Source organism: Sorex fumeus, unplaced genomic scaffold (genome assembly GCF_029834395.1).
Source record: "Sorex fumeus unplaced genomic scaffold, SorFum_2.1 ptg000122l, whole genome shotgun sequence".
Taxonomy (NCBI): Eukaryota; Metazoa; Chordata; class Mammalia; order Eulipotyphla; family Soricidae; genus Sorex; species Sorex fumeus.
The window spans coordinates 14,363,939-14,389,394 of NW_026606179.1; the positions used below are offsets into that span (position 1 = coordinate 14,363,939).

Sequence of the window (25,456 nt, forward strand, 5' to 3'; positions counted from 1 at the left end):
ATCACATGTCAGGCCTTACCTGATATACTAAGTTTCAGGCTCCCTGAGTGTTTTCTTGGGTCTCAGGGATGGAATGGAGGATTGAGTGGCAATACTTTGGCCCTGCCCTTCTTAACAGGACTCTTTAACGCAGGCAAAGCCTTAAAACGCTGGGTGGGACTCAGCTGTAAAGCTTGTGTCTTGTGTGAAAGATCTGGGTTCCATTCTGGCCCCACAAATGATCAAAAGATCGACTCAGGGGCTGGAGCGATAGTACAGAAGGTAGGGAGGGCACTTGCCTTGCTCACGGTCAATCCAGTTTAATCCTTGCACCCCATGTGGTCCCCTGAACCTGAGCACAGAGCCAGGAGTAAGTCCTGAACACTGCCTGGTATGGACACAAACAAATGAAAAGATAAACTCATCCATACCTCAAAGCTGGAGCAATAGCACAGCGGGTAGGGCGTTTGCCTTGCACGTGGCTGACCCGGGTTCAATTCCCAGCATCCCATATGGTCCCCTGAGCACCACCAGGAGTGATTCCTGAGTTCAAAGCCAGGAGTAACCCCCTGAGCATCGCCAGGTGTGACCCAAAAAGAAAAAAAAAACTCATCCATATCTCTGGGTCACCAGTGTGCCCCATATAACACCCCTCCATCTACTTCCGGTCTCTCAGACTAACCCTTCTGCATTCCCCAGCAACCTGTACCTGGGGTCAGGGGGCAGTTCTCAAGCCTTAATCTTATAACCCTCCTGGAGAATGACTTTTTTAGGCTGCTGAAACTTTGGGGCTGAGGAGGAAAATGGGGTACAGATGTTTGCCTCAGGGCTGGAGAGATAGCACAGCTGGGGTGGGGGACTCTTCTTGCCTTGTACTGGACACTTGGGTTTGATCTCCGGCATCCCATATGGTCCCCTGAGCACCGCCAGTAGGAATTCCTGAGTGCAGATCCAGGAGTAAACTCTAAGCATCACCAGGTGTGACCCAAAAGGCAAAAAAAAAAAAAAGTGTTTGCCTCCTGCCTGAGCCGGAAGGGCGTTGCTTTCCACAGGGCTGACCTAGGTTTGATCCCGGACATCCCATCTGGTCCCAGGACAGAGCACTTCCAGAAGTAACTCTGGAACGAGGAGTAAGCCCTGAGCATCTTCTGGTTGGGTGCGGCCCCCAAACCAAAAACATTAAAAAAAAGTGCTTGCCACGCTATTAACCCTGGTTTGATCCCCCTCACCTCATAGTCTCCCCCAGCACTGCCAAGGAGACCCCTGGGCACAGAGCCAGGAGTAGCCCTTGAGCACTGCAGATATGGCCCCAACCCCCCAAAAATAAAAAGAACTGACAACAGCGTCAGCTTTAAGAATCCCATTCTGTGCCTCCCTGCCCCCCTTTCTCTCGTGGGGGGGTCCTACTCTCCAAGCCTCCAGGCCCTCATCTGCTCCATTCACGCTCTCAGACCCCTGCTGGCACCAGGCGCCCCCCCCCCCCCCAGCTGCCCTTCCTCCCACCACATCCGTCCACACTTCCTGGGGCTGCCTTTGACCGCCAGTGAACCCTGGCAGCCGGGCAGGAGGGGAGGGGTGCCCTGGGCCCTCTAGGTTGGCTGGCCTTGTGCCCCCACGGCCACGTGTCAGCCCGGAGCTGCAGTGGTGGAGAGTTGTGAAAGGCACCTAAGATCCCACCCGCCAGGATTGCGACACACTGGCTGTGGCCCCCCCAGCCCCCAGTCTAGCCTTTCCAGACATCTGCTTCCCCCAGGAGTCAGGCACTCTCCAGACACCCCCCCCCCCCAGCGTGCTCCCCTCTTTACCAGAAGAGAACAACAACTTCTCTGCTCTGGCATCTGGGGGGGAGGGTGCTTGCCTCCGCACTGGCGGTCAGGAGGGAGGGGTGGGGGGGCTGAGCCCGGTGGGGGCTGCCGGTCTCTCCCCTCCACCCAAGATCTAGCTAGCAACCCCCCTTAGCAAGCAGTCTTCTCTATCCACCCCCGTCAGCCGGTCTGAGCTCCGCACCCCCCAGGATTCAGCTCTCCCAGTGCAGGGACTGGACGGCCGCCCTCCCTGACAGGTGGGGAGCCTGAGGTTGAGAGCCGCTGGCTCCTGGCCAGGGCACACTGTGAAATCAGCAGCGGCCCCCCAACTCCCCCCAGGGATGGGCGGGGAGCCCCAGGGCAGCTGAGGTGGAGAACCCCCCCCCTCCTCTGGCAGCACCAGCGACTGGGAAGACTGAAGGGAGGCGCTCAGGCCCAGGCTTGTTCTCTACACCTTCCTGAGAACTGAGGGGGTGAGAGGGACGCCCCCCCCCCCCCCCCCAGCCAGCTCCCAACAAGCAAGTCAGAGCCTGAAGGGAGAGATGGGAAGTGGACAGTGAAGGGGGGTGGGGGCGGAGGCAGGAATGGAGAGGAGGGGTGAAGCAGAGGGCCTGGTGTCCTGTTTTGTTTTTCTGTTTTTGCTTTTCTTGGTTTGGGGGCCACACCCAGCGATGCTCAGGGACTGCTCCAGGTTCAGCACCCAGGAATTCCACTCGGAGGTGCTCAGGGTCTTGAATGTGGGTGGGCAGCCTGCAAGGCAAGCTTATCCCCACTGTGCTACAGCTGCGGGTGGAGGGGAGGTGGAGGTTAAGGGGAGGAGGTTGGGGGGGGGGTCACAGGCTGCCGGGAAACTTTCAGATGAAGGATTAGAGAGAAAGCCTGGGGCAAGAAAAACTACAAAGGAGAGAGAGAGAGATAAAAGATAGAGGCCCTTGCGGGAAGCTGGCTGAGCCCAGACAGCCCCACAACGGCTGGGCTTACTGGGAGCACTTATTCTCGCACGTACCACACCATGGGTTCCATCTCCAGCCCCTCAAAAAAACAAAACAAAAACAATAAAACATCTAGTGAGAGTGTGTGTGTGTGTGTGTGTGTGTGTGTGTGTGTGTGTGTGTGTGTTGAATAGTGGGGAGAAATGAAATGATGAAATGGTCTCAGATTCTTTCTATTTGGGCCACACCTGCCTATGCTTAGGGCCGACTCCTGGCTCTGCACTCAGGAGTCACTCCTGGTGGTGCCGGGGATCGAACCTGGTTGGCCACATGCAAGGCAAATGCCCTCCTCCCTTGTACCATCCCTCTGACCCTACCTCAGTGACTTTTTGATTTAGGCTTGGCCAGGGGTGCTTCCCTCAGCTCTGTGCTTGGAGAGTGTTTCCACTGGCACTCTGATGCTTGGCTGGGCTGCAGGTGGGGCCAGCACCACAGCTGCCCTCTGGGCTAACTCTCCAGCCCCTTTTGCTTGGGGGCTACACCCAGCAGTGCTGAGGGAACCCTGGGGTGCTGGGGAGTGAACCCAGATCTCCGCACACGAAACCTATGCAGCCACTCACTGGACTCTCCCGAGTCAGGCCTTGGGTCCTTTGGGGTCCATGATACCCAAACCTGACTCAGGGATGACTCACTTTTCTAGGGTCCACTATGTTGTTCTGAAAAGTCAGGAAGCAACGCTGAAATCAGATTCACCACGCAAGAAAATAAATTTTACCCCCGGGACTGGCTGGAAGTGACAGAACAGCTGGTAGGGTGCTTGCTTTGCGTGGTGCCGTCCCAGGTCCCATTCCCAGCATCCCATAGGGTTCCCCTGCACCCCCAGAGCTTAATTCCCAAGAGTAGAGGCAGGACTTCAGTCCTGGGCATTCTTGGGTGTGCCCCCCACCCACTTTTTTTTCTCCTTTTTGGGTCACACCCGGTGATGCACAGGGGTTACTGCTGGTTCATGCACTCAGGAATTACTACCGGCGGTGCTCGGGGGACCATCTGGGATGCTGGGAATCGAACCCGGGTCCGCTGTGTGCAAGGAAACTCCCTACCCGCTGTGCTATCGCTCCAGCCCCGCCTTTTATCTTTTATTTATTTTTTAACCTCAGAAGTGGACTTGTTACAAAACGGAGAGGCAGAGACGGCGAACCCAGACCCTTGTGAGGTTGCAGAGGATGGTGTGCTAAAGCCAGAGCACCCTACGCATGAGCCTCGCCTCGCCTCCAACCTTGGCACGGGAAGGGCTGAGGAGAAGCCCCAGCCCCAGAGATCCAGGGTCATGCATGGGTCCCCTGAGGAGGAAACGCAACCGGCGCAGGGAAGGACACAGGACACAAGAGCGCTTGCAACGTGCTGGAAGCTTCTGAATCTTTATTAAGGGGAGCCCCCTGGGGGTGGGAGGATGACCAGGGCGGGGCGACTCCGGCAGCTGGGGGTGGGGAAGGCCGGCAGCGTGGGGGGGGGCCCCCAGGAGCAGCGAGGTGCTCACTGATTCTCGCTGGGCACCGGGGTGGTGGTCGCGGCCGGGTGGTTGCCGATGGCCTGCTGCACCTTCTCCACCAGCCCGGCCCACTGGCGCTGCATGTCCTGCACCAGGGGCTCGAACCAGCTCTTGACCTGGGCCTGGAAGGCCTCGGCCTGCTGCTCCATCTTCACGCGCACCTCCCGCATCTGCTCGTTCAGCTCGTCCAGGCGGTCTCGGGCGCGGCCGCCCACCTCCTCCAGACGCCCGGCCAGCTGCTGGCGGAAGGCGTCGGCGCGCTCCTGCAGCGGCCGGCCGGCCAGGGTGCCCACGGAGGCGGCGCGCAGGCGGCCCTGCTCCATCAGCGGCACCAGGCGCTCGCGCAGGGCGCCCACGCTGCGCTCCGCACCCTCGTGCGCGCCGGCGCGGTACACGGCCAGGCGCTTCTGCAGGTCCTCGGCGTCACGCAGGAGCCGCTTCCGCAGCTTGCGCAGGTGCGAGGCCAGGCGGTTGCGCAGCTCGTCGGTGCTCTGGCCCAGCATGGACTGCACGTCCGTGCGGTACTGGCCCAGGCGGCTGCGCACGTCTTCCATGTCGGTCTCCAGCCGGGCCTGCGCGGCCTGCAGCTCCTTGGTCACGCGGGTCTTGGTCTCCTCGGCCACAGGGCCCAGCTGCGCCTCCACCTCCGCCATGTACGCCTTGATTTCCCTCATGGTCTCCTCGCTCAGCTGCCTGGAGGGGGAGGCAGAGGGGGGAGGGTTCCCGCGTGGGCGGACAGCCAGGAATCCGGAGAAAGGAGGGGGTGGGGGTGGGTGCGCAGATGTCCCCCCATGGTCCCCCCAAGCGGGTGAGAGGGTCAGGGGAAAATGAGACGTGTGGGCGATTGAGCCAGAATGACGGACACGGGAGATGGGCACATTCCAGACAACAGGGAGGGCGAGGGAATGCAGAGAGAGTGGTGAAGCCAGGGGGGGCTCAAGGAAGAGGAGGCAAGAAACCAACAGAACAGAGAGGCCGTGGGGAGGTGGACCAAGGGGCTGGAGCACATTCTCGCCCGTGGGAACCCCTAGGTTCGAACTCAGGCACCACATCATCTGCTCAGCAGGCAAGCCCCCAACTCCGGAAAAGAGGGGACTGTTGCCCTAGATGCCCGTGTTGGGGAGTTGGAGCGCGGGACACCCGGGTAGAACGGGGCGGGGGGCGGGGGGCGGGACTCACGACAGCTCCTGGGTGACCTGGGAGCTGAGCAGCTCCTGCTGCACCTGGTCGGAGAGCGTCTGCACCCAGCGCAGGTAATCCCAGACGCGGCCCAGGGCCTGCTCCCAGGGCTGAGTGGCTTGCCAGCGCTCCAGCTCAGGCTTCTGCTGCGGCATCCTTGTCTCCAGCTGGGCCTCCAGCTCCTCCTCGGCATCGGACGCCACGCGGGCTGGACATCCTGCGAGGGGCAAGCAGGACCCGGCTCAGAATCGGTCCTTGGGCCAAAGACCCAGCCTCTCCGGGCCTTCAGTGGCCGGGGAGAAACCCAGTTTGCTTATGGAATGTTTGGGGGTGTTGCGTGCAGCGGGGGAAGGAAAGGGGCACTGGCAACTGTTCAAATCACCCCAGTTCACTGCCTGCTCTGCAGCAAGGGGAAATGTGTCCTTCCCATGGGAATGATGGGGAAACTGAGGCCCAGAGAGGGCCAAACAGCTAGTGATGGTCGCGTGGAAGACCCAGACCTGGGGCCGCTTCTTCAGTAGGAAGGTCCAGGACCTAACTTAAGGTTCCGGGAAGGACAGAAGGTTCGACGGAGCCCACCGCCATTACCTGCCAGGAGCGCGACCACCACCACGGCCCACAGAACCTTCATCTTCCCGGTCTGCGATTGGTCAATCTGGGGAGGAGGAAAACTTAATAGTCAAGGGGCGGCTCCGCCCCTCCCACCCCGGCTCCGCCCACCCCACCCCCAGCCCGGGCCCTAGAAGCTGGGTGGCCGCCCCCACCCCCACCCCCACCATCCTCAGCCTAATCTAATCCTCTTCATTGTCTATTTAAACTCCATTGTCTTCTCCTATCTGCTATCACTCCATCTCCCGGGCAGCCTCGCCTCCAAAATTCCATCCCGTCCCCAGCCCATCGCAGGGTTCAAACTCCACGCACCCCTCCGAAATCCACATCAGCCCCGAGCCAGGCTTGTGGGGGGCCACCCTAGCGCCCCTTTTCCGCACTCGGCGCACCCGCGAAGCCCCAGTTGCACCTCTAGGCGCCGTTTTTCACTTTTTGGCTCTTTCCACCCGTGGTGCCAAGTGCTTCCCTCGACGTTGGCGCGCGCGGCCCCGCCGCGCCCCTGCACCTCCGGTTCCCGGGGCCTCGAGGGCGCGGGGCGCGCAGAGAGCAGGGTCGGCGCGGGCTCATCTCAGCACCCCCGGACCTTAAGTTCCCCCGCCCTGGGTTGGCTCCCCAACTCTGGTCTCGTTCTCATCGTACCCATCGTGGCTGCAACTTGTGCCCTGATCCAGGGAGTAAGAAGGACAGAGAGCCCCCTCCCCCAAACCGGTCCCCCAGTCACCCCGGCGCGGGTCTCTGCAGCTCACCGCCTCCGCGGGGTCCGGGTCCTGGTCCTGCGCAGGGGATCCGCAGCGCTCCGGGATCCCAGGCGGGTCCAGTTATAGGGCTCCCCCCCCCGCCCCGCCCACTCCTCCGGGCCGGGGCATCTGGGCCGCCCCCAGTCACGAGGTGGGCTGCTCCCTACCCCCCAGCCCACACGCACGCAGCAGGGAGGGGCGGGTGGGGCCCGAAGCCCTGTGACCGCCCCCCCCAGCACCCCCAGGTCCCCACAAGGGAATTGACTAACTCCGCAGTCAATGGGTCCCCTGTTGCGTTCTGGGGGCGCCGGGCTTGAAGGGCAGGTCACAGGCCGCTGCGGGATGCCCTCCCCTGCCCCTCTTTTTCTGGGGATGGGAAAAATGGGGGAGGGCGCCCCGACTGTGGTTCAAAGGAGCCGGCGCCCGGGTGAACCCTGGCTTTCCGCCCGAGACCTTGGGGACAGATGAACCCCTCAGCTGTGACACAGAAACCCAACGCTCGGCCCGCAGGCGGAGGACCCCCGGGCACCCACCCCTCACCCCTGCCCCTGCTCCGGGCGTGCCTGCATTCATTCCCGCGGCCCCTTTTGGGCTGCGGACTCTGGAACCAAATAGCCCGGGCTGTCCCCCGGCGCCCGCTGTGTGACCTTGGGCCAAGGACCCAGCATCTCTGGGCCTTCAGTGGTTTCTCCACCGAACGGGTTTCTCCGCGCTTACCCCACAGCGGCATGGCGCAACAATGATGGACCCAGCACAATCCCTGGCACGCGCCGAGGCCGCCGCGCCAAATGCCAGGAGGGGCCCACGGGGTCCGGTCCCTCCTTTCTCCCAGGCTACCCACCCTCCAAGAGGCCGTTGCTTCAGCTACGACGCCCAGTCCGATGGCTTGGGTGATGGCCCCGAGCCGAAAGGCAGAAAGCACGCGGGGATCCCCGCTACGGCCCTGGCGCACGCGCCCACTCCCAGGCTGCGGGGTCCCGGCCCCGCGCCCTCCTGCCCCGGTTTTGGGGGGCACTGGACTCTCAGGTCTTTTCTCCTCCCCCCAGCTGTGCAGCAACCCAAGGCTTTCGCGCCCCGGGCGGCTTTTATTTTCGGGTGTGTGTTGGGGGGGGAGGTGGAGGAGGCCTTCCAGAAACTTCTGCAACACCCTGTCCTCCGTGGCTAGGGGCCTGAGCCCAGGAGTCCGGCTCGCTGGTTCCAGCACCCACCGCCCTGTTGCTTCAGCAGGCGGGACAAAGTCCACGGCGGCCAGGTCACGCCTGGGCTGGTGACCGCATGACGCTGCCCTCCCGAAGAAGGGCTTGTGATGTCCGCGGCGGGGCGTGAGTCACCCAGGCTGTGACCCCGGGCCAGACCCTTCCCCTGGACGCCGTGCTCAGCCCGACCCCGCCCGCGGCGGCCTCACGCGCGCTGGCCTCACAGCGCCCCCTGCGGGCAGCGGCGGGAAGGGCGCCTGGCGGGCGGCGAGAAGGAGACCTCCCAGAGCGGCGGCTGGTTTTCTCCCACATATATTTTTTGTTGTTTTTTGTTTTTCTGTAAAATGTCCCGGTTCTCCCATAACTTATAAACATGATTTATACCGAGGGGCGGGCGGGAAGGTGGGCGGACCGGGGAAGGGGACGCTCCTCCGCGTGCTGCCCCCGTGGGGCCGGGCTCAGGGCCCTGGGGGGGACAGGGACACCCCCACACCTCCCTGAGGTTGTCTGGCCACCCCCGCCCTGGCGCTCGGGGTCCCGCGTCCCCCTCGATGCCGGAACTCCTTCCGGGGCCCCCAGGCCCACTCCTGGGCTCACTGCCCCCGGCTCCAGGTCCCGAGGCACCGCCTGGGGGCCTCCACTGCTGGGGTGACGGGTCCCCTCCGTTCCACGGCCCCCCAGTCCCCGAGGAAGGAGGGGAGGGAGAGGAGGGGGGCGCGGTGGGATATGCAGGGTGAAGGGCGCGGTGGCGGCAGGGAGGCTCAGCCGATGGTGAGGCCGAAGCCGCATTGGAACTTGTTCTTGCGGTGATTGAGGAAGGCGCCCAGGGCCAGCGTCAGGGGCAGCGGCGGCAGCTTCTTCTCCAGCGTGGCGCCCACGATCCAGTTGCTGTCCACAGAGCCTGGGGCAGACACAGCGCTCAGTACTGGGTCACACACAGGCCCTACCCTCAGACTGAGCTGAGCAGAGTGCTGCCCGGAGGCCCAGGAAGCACAGGTTCAATCCCCTAGCACAGCTGTGGCTGGCAGGGCCTTCCGCCCACCCCGTCTACGTCCCCTGCAGCCCTTCAGGGGGTCCTGCTACACCCCAAAGCCGAGGGCGATGGGCACAAGGACAGGAATTCGCAGCCCGGGGCTGAGGCCTATGCAAGAGACACAGGTCTCAGGAGTGGGGTAGGTGGGTGGGGCTGTGTCCAGGCCTGGGAAACTGAGGCCAGTACCTTTGAAGAGGAGGTTGGCCTTGGGCAGGTCCAGCTGGTACCCAAAGGAGACACTTGTGTCCTGCATCCTCGTGCTAGCCTCGAACTCCACGCCCACCTGCAGCTGGGGAGGGGTCACAAACCGGGATTAGCACCTGCCTACAGAGCGCCCCCCCCATCCCACCCCAGGGCGCTCCCGCCTACCTGGTCACTGGCTTTGTGATAGTATGTCGCGTGCATGCCTGCCTGGCCCAGTGTGACTGTTGCCAACCAGTTGTTCACTGCGGGAGGGCGGGACCAGGGAAATGTGAGCCTGGGACCCCTCCCCGCCCTGCCCCAGCCAGGAGGGCCACCCAGCCCCGCTCACTTGTGTATTTCCCGGCTAGAGACATGACAGTGCCCTCCTCGCCCGGCCGCCGGTGATAGACCAGTTCTCCGCCCAGCGCCAGGCATGGCGTGATGCTCTGCAGATAGTGGGCCACCAGGATGCCTGTGGGCGAAAGAGGGACTGCCTGAGTCTGGCTGCCCAGCTGGTGCTCAGGGCTGGTCACCGCTGGATGGAGGCTTGAGGGAACCTTGCCCCCTCCAGCTGCTGTTCCTGGGGGCTCCCAGCTCCCATGGGGACCTCGGCAACAGGTCTATCCTGCGCCAGGGGCAACCTTTGATCCCCACTTCCAAGACTGCCCCAGATGCCAAGCAGTCACCAGCAGGTGCCGCTATCAGAGCCCGCTACAGGGCCTGAGAACACTCAGACCGGGTTTGGGCACCTGCTGGCCCAGCCCGCCCTTGTCCCCCAGTGACAGTCTCCACCCCAACCCCGGCCTGTGAAGGGCCAGGTGCCTGGAACCCAAGCAAAGTCTCGCTCTGGAGGAGGACACGCAGCCCGGAAAGGGGCCGGCAGGGGGATGTGGTCAGACACACCTTCCATCGGGGCAGGGAAAACTGAGGCCCACAGTGAGGGGATTCAGACAGGGACTCAGGGGGCTGACCTGCCGCTAACCCTGCTCCCCTCCCCAGAACCCAACTCCAGACCCAGCACTGGCAGCCCAGTGCCGAGGGGACCTGCTTCGTGAGGCTCGGGGGTGTGTGCGCATCCCGGTCCCGCGGTTGCTTCCCTACGCAGCCAACAAGGCGCATGTGCAAGCCCTCAGGGAGCACCGTCAGGCCCCCACAGGGCTGTGGTGTCTGCAGAAGACTGAATACAACACTGAAGTGTCTCCCTGGGGAAGGCACCCCCTTCTCTCTGCACCCCAGGGAGCTCCCCCCAAGGACCCGCCTCCCCCGCGCCCGAGCTCCCAGCCGTCTGCGGTGCAGTTCTGGGCCCCCTTCTTGGGCTCCTCCGGACTCCTTAGACATGGGGGCTCTCATGCTGTCCCTGGAAGCCCAGAAGACCACTTAAGGGTGGGGGGCCTAGACCCCATGCTTGGGTCCCCACGCCCCCCCCCACGCAGTGCTGAGAGTGCCCTCCCATGGCCAGGATGAAACAGCAGCAGCAGGGGCCAGGAAGGGCTCTCGCTTGCCCAATGCCAATTGGGGTGGCCTCTCCCGCCCCAGCCCCTCACCTGAGCCCACCAGGACATCGGGGTTGCCCAGGGTGACGGCTGCTGTGAAGTCGGAGCCTCGGTACTCCCCATCCACCTGCCAGTTCACGAACTTGGACTGCTGGGTCTGTGGGCGGGAGGAGCGTGAGGCGGTCTGGCCTGGCCCTGCAGGGCAGCGGGGGGTGCCTGGGGAGCCCACTCACCTGGATGGCCATCTTGGACCTGAGACCAGGGCCGAGTTGGTGAATGACCTGTGCATTGAGGCTGCCGCTATTGTCCATGTCCCCCACCAGCACGGGGAAGGCCTGCGGGCCAGAGAGCACAGTTAGAGGATGGGGGTCTCATGGACGGAAAACCTGAGCAACGGGAGTCCTCTCCTCCAGGAAGTCTGCCCTGACCAACAAGACAGCTGGGATCACATAGCCTCTGGGGTCCCCCTACTCTGGTCGCTAAAGACAAGTCTGTTCTTTGGACTGCTAGTGTCCTGGCCGTGGCACTGGGCTGAGCATAGGGAAGGTGAGCAGAAGTGACCACCTGCCTCAGAGCCTGACGCCCCCTGGGTCTCGCCCCAGCTTCCTTCCAGGCCTCCAGTTTGGCCTCTAACCACATATATATTTTGCTTTTCGGGTCACATCCGGCGATGCACAGGGGTTACACCTGGCTCATGCACTCAGAAATTAATCCTGGCAGTGCTTGGAGGACCATATGGGATGCTGGGAATTGAACCTGGGTGGGCTGTGTGCAAGGCAAACACTCTACCAGTTGTGCTATTGCTTCAGCCCTCTAGCCCCCAATTTTTTTTGGGGGGGTAGGCACACACCCAGCAGTGCTCAGGGCTGACTCATGGCTCGGGACTCAGAAAACTTACGAAAAACTCAGGGAACCATATGAGCTGCCAGGGATTGAACCCAGGTTGGCTGGGTGCAAGAGAAGTACTTTTGCTCCAGCCCCTGCAGCCCGGAAGTCCACATTGGCAGGGGGGGCAGAGAACCTGCAAAATGAGGTTTCTAAAATCCCACAACCCCTTTTACCTAAGGAATGTTTCGATGGCCCCAAACACAGAGTTGTATGAAAAACATATAGTGGAACCTTTATTAAAAACACAATATAAGGAAATAAATAAACAGAAAGAGCATCACGGGTAAGGCACCTGCACAACTGGGGTCGTGCACGTAGGCAACCCCAGTACAAATCCAGGGCATCACAAAGGGTCCTCCACACGCTGCCAGGAGCGATCTCTGAGCACCAAAAGGCCCCTCCAGAAATTGTAAACAAAAAATTTGGTTTTGGGTCACACCTGGCAAGGGGATATTTGAAAAGCCTGTGCTTAGCTGCTGCTCTATCTCTCTGACCCTTAAAACAATTTTTTTAGGATTTTTCACGCCCCCCCCCCCCCCACCTAGTCCCACACGGGGTTTGCCACCCCCAGTTCAAGCGGGCGGCTGAAATACCTCCATCTGTCCCTGGCTGAGACGGCCTTGTCTCTCAGGCGCCCCCTAGTGGTGCACCTGAAGCCTGACACCACTAGCACTCCCTCTCTGCCAGAAGTTGTCGGGGACCCCCTAGTGAGGCCAGTCTCAGTTCCCCACAAAGGTCTGGACAGAGAGCAGGAGTGCAGAAGGCAGGAGAGAAACGTGTTCTGTTGTGACCAGAGGAGACACAATCCCCACCATCCGACTGCCTGCCTGGCAGCCTCCCAGCAGCGCTGTCCCTTTGCCTTCACGTGTGGGAGAAGAAAAGGTCCCAGGTCAGGACCAGGAGAGGCTCACCTCGGTGGGACTTAGCTGCTTTGTCCCCACGTATGTGACCCCAAAGTGGTAGTTGGAGTCTCCGATCGTGCTGAGGGCGACGGTGTGATTCACCTGGAGAGGAGGAAGAGCGAAAGTGAGAATGAATCCGGGATCAACGCTCTCCCCCCCAAACTCAGCTGAGCCCAGCAAAGCTCCCCCTGCAGCCCCAGGACGAGAAGAACCAGAGCCAGAGCGAGTGCCCATCGAGGACAGGCGATCCTGCCTCGGGCAAGGGGCGAGAGTGGGAGGTGTCACTGGCTAGGTTGCCTAAGCAGCACGGAGACTGGGGGGTGGGGGGGCTCCTGGCGCAGGAAGGGGGCTCCCCATCTGTTGACTCCGGGTCCCTAAACCTACCACTGGCGCAGTCTGCTAGACCCTGGCTCTTTGCCAGCATCAAGACCTAGGCGTCAGGGATGAGGTGTGCAGAAGCAGACGAAAGGGGGGAGGCTGCATGAGCTGAGGGTCAGGGCCGCCACTAGGCTCACCTGGAAGTGGTTACTCAACCCTTTGTTGACGGTAAGCTTGACACCTTCCATCTGAATGGGAAAGAGCTCTGAGGAAGAGAAAGGCCATCACATGCCACCCACCACGCCCCCCAACTCTTCTCCCTCCCTTCCCCCCACTAGCCCTGTTTCTTTCCTACAAGCACAGTCCCTCCCCACCCTCCACCCACAAAAGCACCCACCCAGTCCTCTGCCAGGGCCAGGGCCGCATCCATAACCCGGCGCTACCTCCTCCTGCCCCAGACTCGCAGCAAATCAGTATTTAGAAGGAGCTGGTCACTCTTTAGGTAAGTCTGCAGATTTCGCGGGTTCACACTCACGCCATCCCGGGGCAGCAGCGCTGGGCGAGCCGCCACTGTATCTGCTCTCACGACTCCCCCCAGCCTTGGGTCCCTCCCGCGCCGGACCCTTGGTGACACTGTGACCTTGGGACTCAGTTCCTTTCCCCATCACCAGAGAAGGCTGGCTTGGCTGATCCCTGGGGGGACGGGGGAGGTGGCCCTGAAGTCCCCGGAGTTTTCTCCACTGCTATGGCATTCCAGCCCGAGCTTCCACCGTCGGACCCCCTCGTTCCAAGCCCCAAGTCCAACGTTCCACCACTCGACCCCAACGTCAACTCCTAACGCTCTCAGTTCACGGGTTGCACTGGCGCAGGCCAATGCCCCAGGTACCAGCGCGCGCCCCGCATCCCTCCCGGACCATCACGCCCCCGGCCGGGCCGCCCGCCCCTCACCCTTGCACTTCCGGTGGCACTCCTCGAACGTGCCCGGGTTGGGCAGGCACCCGCAGGCCCCATCGTCCGCGGTCCCCGCGGCGCCGGCGGCCGCGGCTCCGGGCGTCCGCTCCGAGCCGCGCCCCGCGCCCGCCCCGGCCCCCAGGCCGCCCCCGAGCGGCGGCAGCGTGAAGCCGGGAGGAGAGGGCGGAGGTGGCGGCAGTCCCACGAGGGCAGGAGCAGGCGGCGGCGGCGGCCCTGCGGGCGGTGAGCTGGCGGCCAACACGTTCCCCATGGTAGCCTGCAGGGGGGAAGGTCGGAGGGCGAAGGTCAGGATCGTGGGCTCCGGACCCGACACCCAGCAAGGCCCGCCCTGCTCCGGGGCCCCCGTTCTCACTGGCGGCAGCGCCTGCTCCCGGCCTGGGATCCGCTCCCACCCCGTGCGCCACGCGCAACCGAACCCGCTGCCGCCGCCGCCGCCACGGTTGCTCCGCCCCGCCTACATCATTGGCTTAGCCCGCCACAGGGTCCTCCCACCCGTTTCAGGGCCTGACCTTGCTATTGGACTCTTGGGCAGGAGTTCCACCTACCTCCTAGGAACGGCCTATACTATTGGTTCTGGGTCGTGCCGGTCACAGCACACCGCTCCCCTCTTTCTATTGGCTCCAGGAGCCTGTGCTTATTGGCTTGCGACGCCGCGGGTTCCGCTGCTCGCCCACCATTGGCCTTTGCCTAGCACTCTGCAACGCCCACTGACGCATAGGCCCCGCCCCCTCCCAGAGGCAGCCTCTCTCGACTCCGCCCCCGGGGTGAAGTTGCTCTGTTGATTGGCCGGCCTTGGCCATTACCGCAGCCTGATTGGCTACGGCACGACCTTGATGACGTCATGGCCCTGGCTCGCTCATTGGCTAACGTGCCGGGGTCGAGGGACGCGGGTAAAGGTGGGTTGCGCGGCAGAGGCTGCTAGGCAGCAAGGTCAGGCCTCGCGTCCCACCAGGCACCGCGGCAGAGGGGCAGCCCCCTGGTCCCGAGTCGCCGTACGAAAGCCGGAAGTGCTCGTCCTTCCCACAGTGCCTCGGGAGGCTCCTGAACGGTGCCGTGAACCCTGCCCTGGTTCTCGTTACCCACAATGCCCCCGACCTGCTTGACGCTGCAGCTGCCGTAGACCCGCCCCTTCTGCTCACCAATCAATCTTCTGCTTGCCGCCCGCCTCCCGCAGTCACTGCGGCGTCCGGCTTCGGCCCATTCATTCGCGTCCCATTACCCAGCATGCCTCCCGCCCCATTCATTCCTCCGCATTGCTGCTGCTGCCTTTAGCCATTCCTGCCAGCCCATTTCCAGCTCGTTCTTCAGCTCTTCTCTAGTGAATTATGTTTCAGGTGCTTAACCCACCATGCTGTGAGCCCCTCTGACCACATTATTCCTAATTTTGCCTTTCGCTTTTTCTGCAGTGACCAACAGTTGAGCCTCACACGTAGGAGGCGCGCGCTCAACTCCTGAGCTATATCCTCAGCCCTTCAAACTATATTTAGTTGGTTCTGATTTGGGGCGCTACACCCAGTGATGCTTAGAGTCTACTCCAGGCTCTGTTTTGGAGGGAGGAAGGGAGTCCCACTCCTGGCAGTGCTCGGTACCGTGCGGTGCTGGGAGTGTAATCCGACCTCGAGCATGTAAACTGTGTACTCCAGCCCATTGAGCGATCTCATCCAACCCTGGCCACTTAGCCATTACACCTGAGACCCTTGTACTTAATGACTCATTTCTAGCTTTTTGCTGGTTTGGGGTCATATTTGGCCGTACTCAGGATTTACTCCTGGCTCTGCACCCAGAGATCATTCCTGGTAGGCTCAGGGAAGCATATGTGTTGATAGGGATAGATCCCAGGTCTGCCATATTTGGTGCCAGGTCTGTCTGTGGCAGCCCGCTGCATTATCGCTCTGGTTCTATCGTTTGCATCTTCCTTCCCTCCTTGGTCCTGTCATTTGCATTTTTGTTTGCTCCCTTCCTTCCTTGTCACACTGGCAATGCTTGGGGCTTACTCCTGCCACTACATTCAGGAATCTGGCAGTGCTGGGGACCATATGGGATGCGAGGGATCAGGATTGGCCGTGTGCAAGGCAAGTGCCCTACCTGCTGCACTATCACTCTGGTCCCTCCATTTATTTCTATCATTCATAAGATTGTTGCACCATTTTTCTTTCTCTTTGGGTCACATCCGGCAATGCTCAGGGGTTACTCCTGGCTCTGCACTCAGGAATTACTCTTTGTGGTGCCTTGGGGACCATATGAGATGCTGGGGATTGAACCCGGGCCAGCCACGTGCAAGGCAAATGCCCGACCCGCTGTACTATCATTCCGGCTCCAGTACCAGTCCTTTAACTAGAGAGCTCTGTTTATGCATCTTTGCTCATTACGTTCATCATGAGTTTGCTCGGTGTTAGAGGCTGGATGGACAATCCAGTGCGTAGGACACTTGCCTTGCGCACAGCCAACCTGGGTTTGATCCCCGGCATTCCACATGGTCGCCTGAACACTACCAGAAGTAATTCCTGTGTGCAGAGCCAGGAGTTACCCCTGAGCATTGCGGGGTGTGGTGTGGTCCCAAAACAAAACGAATTTTATTGTGTGTATATGGCGACTGGGGTGGAACCCAGAGCTTCACAGATGCGTTCACTTGACACTTGAGTCACATTGTGGCCCCATTAGATATTCTTTTCCTATATTTACCCTTTTGTTTTGTCTATTGCCTATCTTATTTGTTGTAGTTCTTGGGGGATTCGTACCCCAAAATGCTCAAGCCTATGACTCATTGCTTGTTCCTTGAGGGGATGATGTGGTACTGGGGATTGACTCAGGGTCTCCAACATGCAAACGAGGTCAGACAATAGCCTTTTGAGCTCTCTTCATGACCCAAACAAGTCAGTCTATTTTGTGTTTAAAACACTGGAGAGGTGGGTGAGCGAGAGAAGGAAACTGGGGACACTGGTGGTGGGAAATGTACATTGGGCGTGGGAACACTGTATGATTGAAACCCAATCAAGAACAACTTTGTGACTCTGTATCTCACTGTGTATCTGACTGTAATTCAATAAAAAAATGCTGAGGACCATGAAGGCTGGGAACTGGCGGGGGTTGGGAGGAAGGTTCTACAGTCTTTTGTGCCATCTCCAGGGCCCATGTGGACATTGAGCCTAATTCCTGGAAGTCCTGAGCCTCCTCTTCAGACCCCGCAATGTCCCACCCTCTATCCCCTTCACATGTCACAGAAAACACGAGACTGGCTCAAAGAATAAATCCACATTTTGTAGGAAATGCTCTATTACAAAACAATACCATATCCCATCCCAAACCCAGGTGACCCATCTCCCTCTGGCCAGAGAGATGTTGGGGACCAATCCATTAGGCAGGGATGAAAGGACTCAGTAGTCTTTAAGGTAACAGCAATTCTCCCAAGGCACCTTCTGCATTTTCCACCCATCTACCCTGGGGTGGAACTTCATTTGCAGCAGATGGGAACAACTCAGGGGCAGATGGTCAGTGGTGCTCAGGGCAGGGTCTGAACTCCAAGATTCCAGACTGCAGCGGGACCAGCTGGGGCAGTTTTGACTTGGGCTGGAGACTCCCCCACTTCTCACTTTTGAGGACAGAGTGACAAGGAGGTGAGTGGCATTTTGCTGCCTGGAGGGCTCAGGTCTGAGCAACAGGATGCCCCCAATGCCCACCCCAGCAGCTACTGGTGTTCTGGGACCTTCTGGTCTTGTCAGGGAAAAGGCTGCTCCTGGCGGGACTTGGGCCGGAACTGATGCACTGAACCTGGAGCTCGCATATGCAACATGTGTGCTCCAGACCTTTGCTCTGCTCTCTGGACCAGTCAGGGGGTTTATTAGGGGAGGTTGGAAGTGTGGACAGAGTGTGTCAGAAAACATCCCACACTTTTTTTTTTTGGGGGGGGCAGCGGAGAGGGGGGGTCACAGTTGGTGTTGCTCAGAGTATATATCCTCACATCCCTGGCTATGTGCTCAGGGATCACTGCTCGCAGGGCTTGGGGAGAACACAGGGGATGCCAGAATTTGAATCTGGTTCAGCTGTGTGCAAGGCAAACGCCTCGCTATACTAGTTCCCTGGGGCTCCCCCCTCTTTGGGGTGGGGGGGAATCACACCTGACACCGCTCAGAGCTTCCTCCTGGCTCTGTAATCAGGCAGGAATTAGGGGACCATCTAGGGGGGCTGGGGACTGAACCCGGGTGGTTCACATGCAAGGCAAGTGCCTCTCGCCCTGCTATACTGTTGCTCCAGCACCCCCACACCTGCTCTTAAGTTGAGGTTACCCACCAGGTTCTCTGGGTCAGAGGTTATGGGTGAAAGTTCAGGCTGGAACCACTGAGGAGTTCCTGTCTATGAAAGGCTGGTGGGCTGGCCCGAGGTCAGGGGATGCTTGAACGCTGGTACCAGGTGGAGGGAGGTAGAAGGGCGTGGGTGGCCGGACCAGGTCACACATACATGGCCCGGGACATGACAAAACCTTTGCCCTGGTAGGAATCGGACGGGCTGGTATAGGACAGGGCGTCATAGATGGGACTGATCTTGTCGAGATAGTCGTCGTCCCCTTCGTCATCATCATCCTCCATGTCCAGGGAAATCCCCTCCACTGCGGGGGGCACAGAGGGCACCAGGATAGGGTTTCCCAGGCTCGTGGCTCCCCGGAGCAGAGACCCCGATCGCTCCTCCAGCGTAGGCAGCTCATGGTACCGAGGCCCCTCCTGCGGGGGCAGGGGAGAGAAATGGGAACCTGGGGTCACAACCGAGCTTCAGGTCTTTCTTGCTTATTTTTGGGGTGCTCAGCTGTGACCCCTGACAGTGCTCAGGGGACCATATGTAATGGTGGGTCTGGAACCAGGGTGGCCCCATGCAAGGAAAATGCCCTCCCTTGTGCCACACCTCCAGCGCTCCGTGGAGATTTTTTTGGGTTTGTTTTCTGTTTCAGGCCATAGTGCTCAGGGCTGACTCCTGAGTCTGTGCTCAGGGATCACACCAAACCAGCCGGTGATGTGGTTTTTATATTAAAACCACAGGAATTATAGTTATTAAAACCACAAGTGCAAGGAATCGAACCTGGGTCAGCCGTGTGCAAGGCAAGACACCTACCCACAGTGCTACTGCTCTGGGCCACCTATCCAACCCCAGACCAAGCCAACCACCTTGATCCTTCTTTTCTTAAATTTTTTTTTTTAATGGGCCACACCTGGCGGTGCTCAGGGGTTACTCCTGGCTCTGCTCTCAGGAATCGCTCCTGGCGGTGCTCAGGGGACCTTATGGATGCTGGAAATGGAACCCAGAAGGGCTGCCTGCAAGGCAAGCACCTTACCTGCTGTGCTATCTCTCTGGCCCCCACCTTGCCCCTTCTTAGGATGGATCCACCCTGCTGGCCACCCCCCCAGACCCCCCCCACCTGGGTGGCCATGACCTGGGCCCACCCTGGCAGGAACAGGCTTCCCTGTCCCTGCCTCCAGGTGGCTCCACCCGCTGTGCCTCTGACTCCAGCGGCTCCAACTGAAGCCCTGAGTACTGGGGGACCCCCGGGCGGGGTGACCGACCCTCCCTCCTGCGCCAGCTCCCAGCACAGCACCTCCAAGTCACCTTTGGGGTCACTAGTGCAATCCTTGTCCTCAATGGACTTTTCCAGGCACACCTTCCCCTCACGCACTCCCAAACACACCGGCCTGCTCTAGGCACTGACCTGGACTTCTGACCTTGATGTGTACACCTTTTATTTTATTTTATTTATTTTTTTTCTTTTTGGTTCACACCTGGCGATACACAGGGGTTACTCCTGGCTCTGCACTAAGGAATGACTCCTGGCGGTGCTCGGGGGACCATATGGGGTGCTGGGAATCGAACCTGGGTAAGCCGCGTGAAAGGCAAACACCCTACCCGCTGTGCTATTGCTCCAGACCTATTTCATTTTAGTTTACTGGGGGGTTTGGGCCACTCCTGGCAGTGTTCTGCAGTTACTCCCGGTTCTGTGCTCAGGAGTCACTCCAGGTAGTGCTTGAAATGAGGTGCCAGGGAAGAAACCCGGGGTCATCAATGTGTAAGCCAAGCTCCTTATCTGCGGGACTATCTCTCCAGCCCCCTGCCTGGACCTTTTATTTACTTGGGGTTTGCAAAGTGATGCTCGGGGACTCTGTGTTCTGGGGGGTCACTTCTGGAGCAGTTCAGGGGACCGTGTGGTGCCAGAATCGAACTGAGATTCAACTTAGGCAAGACGAATACCTCAGAAGCCAGAGTGAAAGTACAGGGTTGGTAAGGCGCTCGCTGTGCGCGTGGCAGACCCAGGTTCAATTCCCAGCATCCCATAGGGTCCCCCAAGCACCACCAGGAGTAATTCCTAATTGCAGAGCCAGGAGTACCCCTGAGCATCACTGGTGTGGCCCAAAAACAAACAAAAAGACAAGAGTCTTGAGCCCTGGGTTACCTCTTCTGTCCTTTTTCCTGTAGATCGGGAAAGCCCTTGGCCCAGACCCCAAAGCCACCCAAATCTTACCTGCTCAGTGCAGGAGACACCAGCATCAAAGTAAGGCGTCTTGAGCGGGCTGTGCTCTGAGGCCCCCAGAGTGAAGAGTTGGGAGGGCTGCGGGGTGAAGGGGGAGCAGGTCAGGACCCCTTGTCCCCACCACTATCCTCACCCCAACCCAGACCTGCTCCCCCAGGCACCCGGGGAAAGGTTAGGCTGGCCTGGGCTCCAGGGCGGTGCTCACCATTTCTGGCTCCTCCAGCTTCGCCTTGGGGGTGGGTGGCTTGTAAGAGGGAGGAGCCTCCAGGCTGCAGGGGAGAGACAGGTTCAGATAGTTGGGGTCACAGCCCGACCCCCCTTTCCACTGTCCCCCACCCATGATCCCTAACTTTTTTTTTCTTTCTTTTTGGGTCACACCCGGCGATGCTCAGGGATTACTCCTGGCTCTGCACTTAGGAATCTCTACTGGTGGTGCTCGGGAGACCATATGGGATTATGGGAATCAAACCCAGGTCGGCTGCATGCAAGGCAAACACCCTACCCGCCCCCCCGTGCTATCGCTCCAGTCCTTTTTTTTTTTTTCCTTCTTTTTGGGTCACACCCGGCAATGCACAGGGGTTCTTCCTCCTGTCTCTGCGCTCAGGAATTACCCCTGGCGGTGCTCAGGGGACCATATGGGATGCTAGGAATCAAACCCAGGTTGGCCGCATGCAAGGCAAACGCCCTACCTGCTGTGCTATTGCTCTAGCCCCTATCACTCCAGTCCTGATCCCTAACTTCTAGGAAGGGCCCAGCCCCCTGGAGAAACAAGTTGGGGGTCAAGTACTTCCCTTGGGGCAATTTGCATTTCAATGATTGGGGTTACTGGGTGGGGCTGGACTCACTCCTGTCAGTGCTCAGGGCTTAATCCTCCTTCTGTGCTTAGGGATCACTCCAGTGCTCAGGGGACCATATGCAATGCTGGGGACCAAATCTGGCACCAGCCACTTGCAAAGCAAGTGCCTTAACCCCTGCACTATCTTTCTGGCTCTTAACAATTCATTTTGTATGTGGGGGAGGGGGTGCTGGGGACTGAACCCAAGACTTCACAATCTCTACCACTAAAACAAACTTGGACCCTGAAATATTCTTTCCATTGTTCAATCACCGGAATACACTTTAAACGGATTTTGTGGGGTCACTTTTTTGGCTTTTTGGGTCACCCCCAGTGATGCTTAGGGATTATTCCTGACGCCACACTCAGAAATTACTCCTGGCGGTGCTTGGGGGACCATATGGAATACCGGGGATTGAACCTGGGTCAGCCACGTGCAAGGCAAACACCCACTCACTATACTATTGCCCTGGCCCCTCACTTTGACCATACTGGGGTGGGGGTGGGGATAAGAATTCCAGAATCCAAGAGATGAAATACCATAAAATGACTTTAATTTTGGCCACGGTGTTCAGGGGATCCAACCTAGGCTTCTGACACACGAAGTATTTGCTCAGTCCTTTGTACCATCTCCCAGGCCCCAGATTCAGTAAATGATTGTTAAAAGAATAAGTGAGGTGGCAGGGAAGCTGGCTCAAAGGGCAAAGGCAGCTGTGTGTGACCCCAAACACCATGGCACGATCCCTGAGTAGAGGCAAAAAGGGCTCAGGGCCAGAGAGAGGACAGTGGGTGAGGTGCTGGCCTGGCACACAGCTGACCCCAATCCGAACCCCCGCATGCCTGTGGTTCCCATAATACAATCAGGAGTGACCCCTGAGCACACAGCCTGGAGTAAGCCCTGAGCACCTCTAGGTGTGACCCCAAGCTCCCCCAAAGAATAGATGAAGTGTTTTACTGGACTCCCAATTTTTTTTTCTTTTTGGGTCACACCCGGCAATGCACAGGGGTTACTCCTGGCTCATGCACTCAGGAACTACTCCTGGCAGTACTCAGGGGACCATATGGGATGCTGGGAATCGAACCTGGGTCAGCCACATGCAAGGCAAACACCCTCCCCGCTGTGCTATCGCTCCAGCCCCTGACTCCCAATTATTTAATGTCCCTCATCCCATACACACCAAAAATTCTTTTGGGGGGCTTCTTGGGACACTCTCAGCGATGCTCACGGGTTACTCCTGGCTCTGGGCTCAGGAATTACTCCTTGCAGTGCTAGGGGAACCATATGGGATGCCAGTGATCGAACCTGGGTCAGCCGTGTACAAGGCATGCCCTTCCCTGTGTACTATCGCTTCGGCCCTCATACTGGAAATTCTTATGTGCATACTAATGAAGGGTGCTACTTCAATTCTCAGCTCAGATGTCCCCTCCTCCCGGAAGCCTTCCTGATCCTCTGGCTGGGTTAAGTGTACCCTCAGCCTCACCAGTCTACCCTGGCCATTCATTGTCCGGGGATGCATCTGTTTCCTCCAGACTGTGAGCAAAGGAAGACAGGGCCAGGCCATCTCAGGTCAGGTCCCACTGGTCTCGGCACCCAGCTGTGCATAGAGCATAAGATCAACAGCAAGTTGTTAGTTAGCTTGGACTAGACTACTAAGATTGTGAGGGGCTGGAGTGATAGCACAGAGGGTAGGGCGTTTGTCTTACATGCGGCTGACCTAAGTTAGATTCCCAGCATCCCATATGGTACCTTGAGCACCGATAGGAGTTAAGGAGTCATTCCTGAGTGCAGACCCAGGAGTAACCCCTGTGTATCACCGGGTATGACCCAAAAAGAAAAAAAAATTGTGGTTCGTAGGTTCGGAGCTATAGTACAGAGGGGAAGGAGTTTGCCTTGCACAGGGTGAACTGGGTTCAATTCCTGGCATCCCACACAGTTCTCCTGAGTACCACCCAGGGGTAGAGAGTCAGGAGTAACCACTAACCACCGCTGGGTGTGGCTCTCCCAAACAAAATAATAATAACTATAAAAACAACAACAACAAAAAAACAGGAGCTAGAGCACAGCGGGTAGAGTGTTTGCCTTGCATGTGGCCGACCCGGGTTCGATTCCCAGCATCCCATATGGTTCCCCGGGCAGCGCAAGGAGTAATTCCTGAGTGCAGAGCCAGAAGTAGCCCCTGTGCATTGCCGGGTGTGACCCAAAAAGTCCAAAAAAAAAAAAAATAAATACCCACAGAAACAATAATAATAGATTCTCTTGGGACACAGGGCCACTAAGACTACATTTCCCAGTTTCCTCTGTGACTACCATGTGACTAAGTCTGGCCAATGGGAAGCAAGGGGGTGAACAGCATTCCTTACAGACTGCCTTTTATTGATTGATTGATTGATTGATTGCTTTTTGGGTCACACCCAGCGATGCTCAGAGGTTATTCCTGGCTCTGCACTCAGAATTACTCCTGACGGTGCTTGGGGCACCATATGGGATGCCAGGGATTGAACCGAGAACCCAGGTCAGCGGCGTGCAAGGCAAACACCCTACCCGCTGTACTCTCGCTACGGCCCCCAGATTGCCTTTTATTTCCACTTCCCTCAGCCACTGGCAGAGAAGGGGGTGTTGAGGCCAGGATGGCAACGTCTGGTTGTCACGAAGGTAGACAGCCATGTAAGAGTGGTTGAGGGTGGTGACCCCAAAGAGCAGGACCTGGACCCCAGTGGCCTCTTTATGGGAGACAGAAATTAGGGGACTATTCCTTTCATTGGAATCAAAATTATTGGGAGATGGTTAGCGGGGGGGGGGGGGGGGGGGGAACGACGACACGGATGGGACGGACCGACGGACACACAACACACGGTGCTCGCCTTGGCATGCAGCCAACCCAGGTTCGAGCTCCAGTATCTCATATGGTCCTCCCCAATCCTGCCAGGAGTAATTCCTGAGCACAGAGCCAGGAGTAACCTCTTGGTACATGTAGCCCCAAATTAAAATCCCAACGTGCACAGCCATTACGGGGGTTGAATGGGGGATTGCCACCCACCTTCACCCCACACCCACTAGACGCCAATTCAGGGACCTCTCCCCATCCCCTTTTCAGGGACCCCCACTCACTCCTCCTCCTCCGCCCCTTGCAGCCTCTGTTCCTTCTGCTGCTGCCGGCACATCAGGATGCCTGTGGCGGCCACGGCCGTGGCGATGATGGCAGCGATGATGCCTCCGATGATGCCCCCGGTGGCCCCCGCACCTGCCGTGTTGGGGGTCTCTGCAAGAGGAAGGGCAGCGTAAGGGGGTCTCCAGGAGGAAGTCATGGTCACTTGTTTCCAGCCGCCTCCCCTCCGGCCCCCCTGCCTACCTCCTCTCTCAAGGGACTCGGGCGTGGCGGCCTCGACACAGAAGATCCCACCCCCGTGACTGTGCTCCAGCGGGACAGACAGACGCGGACGGAGTAGGGAGGAGGTGGCAGCGCGGGGTCCTCTAGACTGGGCAGAGCCCTACTAGCAGGGGACACTGGAGTAGGGACCCGAGGGCGCTCCAGGGGTGGGGAGCCCAGCAAAGGCTTTGCAGAGGACGCCTCCTGTGGGTCTGTATGTGTGGGGTGGTGACGCGCACTTGAACCCACAGCCACCCACCAGCAAGCCACGTGCTCCACCTCTGAGCCTCATATCAGACCCCCAAAACCTCCTGCCGTTTTGACTTGTTTTCAGTGAAGGGGACACAGCCGGTTAGTGCTCAGGGGCTCCTCCCAGCTCCTCCTTGTTCACAGCTGGAAGAGCAGACTGGGGACCAGACGCTGGGCCTCCCACTACACCTCCCCTACTCCCCAGAGTTTCGTTCGTTCCGTTCCGTAGGGACAAGGCTGAAAGGCAGAGGCCAGAGCGGAAATGCTGAGACCCAGGAGAGGGTAGAGTCCTCCAGGCCCCTCCTCCCACCCGCGGGAAAGGGGCGGGGCGCGCAAAGCCCCGCCCAATCGAGCCCCGCCCACCCGGGCCACAGTGGTCGGCGCTTTCCAAGGGGCAGAGGCCCACTTGCCTGTCTGTGCAAGCGGGACCCGGGGCGGGTTTGAGGGCGCCACCCGCAGGGAGCCGCGGGGCGGCGCGGACCATGACCCGCACAGGTGTGCACCCGCCCCACCCACTGGCTGACCGCACAGGTGTGCGCCCGCCCCACCCACTGGCCCGTGCTTTCTCTGGGGCCCCACGCCCAGAGCGGGACGGGAAGCCCAGAGCGAGGTCTGGTTCCTGGACTGTCCGGTTTCCGCCCCTTCCTGTTGCCCTGCAGGCATCCTCGGGAGACTGCTGAGTGTGGGGAATTCAGGGAAACCGCGCAGCTGGGCCACGCCC

The 25,456-nt window shown here is 59.5% G+C and overlaps 3 protein-coding genes across 4 annotated transcripts in view; all 3 read right to left on the reverse strand.

The window, feature by feature from the left end:
• Positions 1–4,118: 4,118 nt before the first annotated feature.
• APOE (apolipoprotein E) lies at positions 4,119–6,857 on the reverse strand. Its single transcript, XM_056135521.1, has 4 exons — positions 6,800–6,857; positions 6,033–6,099; positions 5,445–5,661; positions 4,119–4,958 (listed from the first exon to the last, which is right to left on the reverse strand). The coding sequence occupies exons 2-4, from the start codon at positions 6,073–6,075 to the stop codon at positions 4,250–4,252; spliced, it is 969 nt and encodes a 322-aa protein (XP_055991496.1). The 5' UTR covers positions 6,076–6,099; positions 6,800–6,857; the 3' UTR covers positions 4,119–4,249.
• Positions 6,858–8,285: 1,428 nt separating this feature from the next.
• On the reverse strand, positions 8,286–14,220 carry TOMM40 (translocase of outer mitochondrial membrane 40). Its single transcript, XM_056135520.1, has 10 exons — positions 14,128–14,220; positions 13,752–14,031; positions 13,001–13,068; positions 12,495–12,587; positions 10,929–11,030; positions 10,747–10,852; positions 9,552–9,674; positions 9,389–9,465; positions 9,206–9,308; positions 8,286–8,887 (listed from the first exon to the last, which is right to left on the reverse strand). The coding sequence occupies exons 2-10, from the start codon at positions 14,023–14,025 to the stop codon at positions 8,748–8,750; spliced, it is 1,086 nt and encodes a 361-aa protein (XP_055991495.1). The 5' UTR covers positions 14,026–14,031; positions 14,128–14,220; the 3' UTR covers positions 8,286–8,747.
• A 2,792-nt stretch (positions 14,221–17,012) lies between these two features.
• The window catches only part of NECTIN2 (nectin cell adhesion molecule 2), a 34,210-nt gene continuing 25,766 nt past the window's right edge, over positions 17,013–25,456 (reverse strand). For both annotated transcript variants that reach the window (XM_056135516.1, XM_056135514.1), the window contains exons 6-9: positions 24,228–24,378; positions 20,489–20,552; positions 20,275–20,361; positions 17,013–18,490 (exon numbers count right to left, since the gene is read on the reverse strand). In XM_056135516.1, coding sequence (XP_055991491.1) covers positions 18,221–18,490; positions 20,275–20,361; positions 20,489–20,552; positions 24,228–24,378 — 572 coding nt within the window. In that variant the 3' untranslated portion in view covers positions 17,013–18,220. The remainder of the gene's footprint in view (positions 18,491–20,274; positions 20,362–20,488; positions 20,553–24,227; positions 24,379–25,456) is intronic.

Bases quoted from the DNA above. Each gene is read 5' to 3' on its own strand.
- APOE (XM_056135521.1), bottom strand. From the start codon at position 6,075: ATGAAGGTTCTGTGGGCCGTGGTGGTGGTCGCGCTCCTGGCAG. The intron at 5,662-6,032 runs GTAATGGCGGTG...TGCCCCTCGCAG, and splicing joins GGTGGTCGCGCTCCTGGCAG to GATGTCCAGCCCGCGTGGCG. The intron at 4,959-5,444 runs GTGAGTCCCGCC...CTCCCCCTCCAG, and splicing joins CAGGTCACCCAGGAGCTGTC to GCAGCTGAGCGAGGAGACCA.
- TOMM40 (XM_056135520.1), bottom strand. From the start codon at position 14,025: ATGGGGAACGTGTTGGCCGCCAGCTCACCGCCCGCAGGGCCGCCGCCG. The intron at 9,466-9,551 runs GTGAGCGGGGCT...GCCCTCCCGCAG, and splicing joins TCTAGCCGGGAAATACACAA to TGAACAACTGGTTGGCAACA. The intron at 8,888-9,205 runs GTACTGGCCTCA...TGTCTGCCCCAG, and splicing joins GGCCAACCTCCTCTTCAAAG to GCTCTGTGGACAGCAACTGG.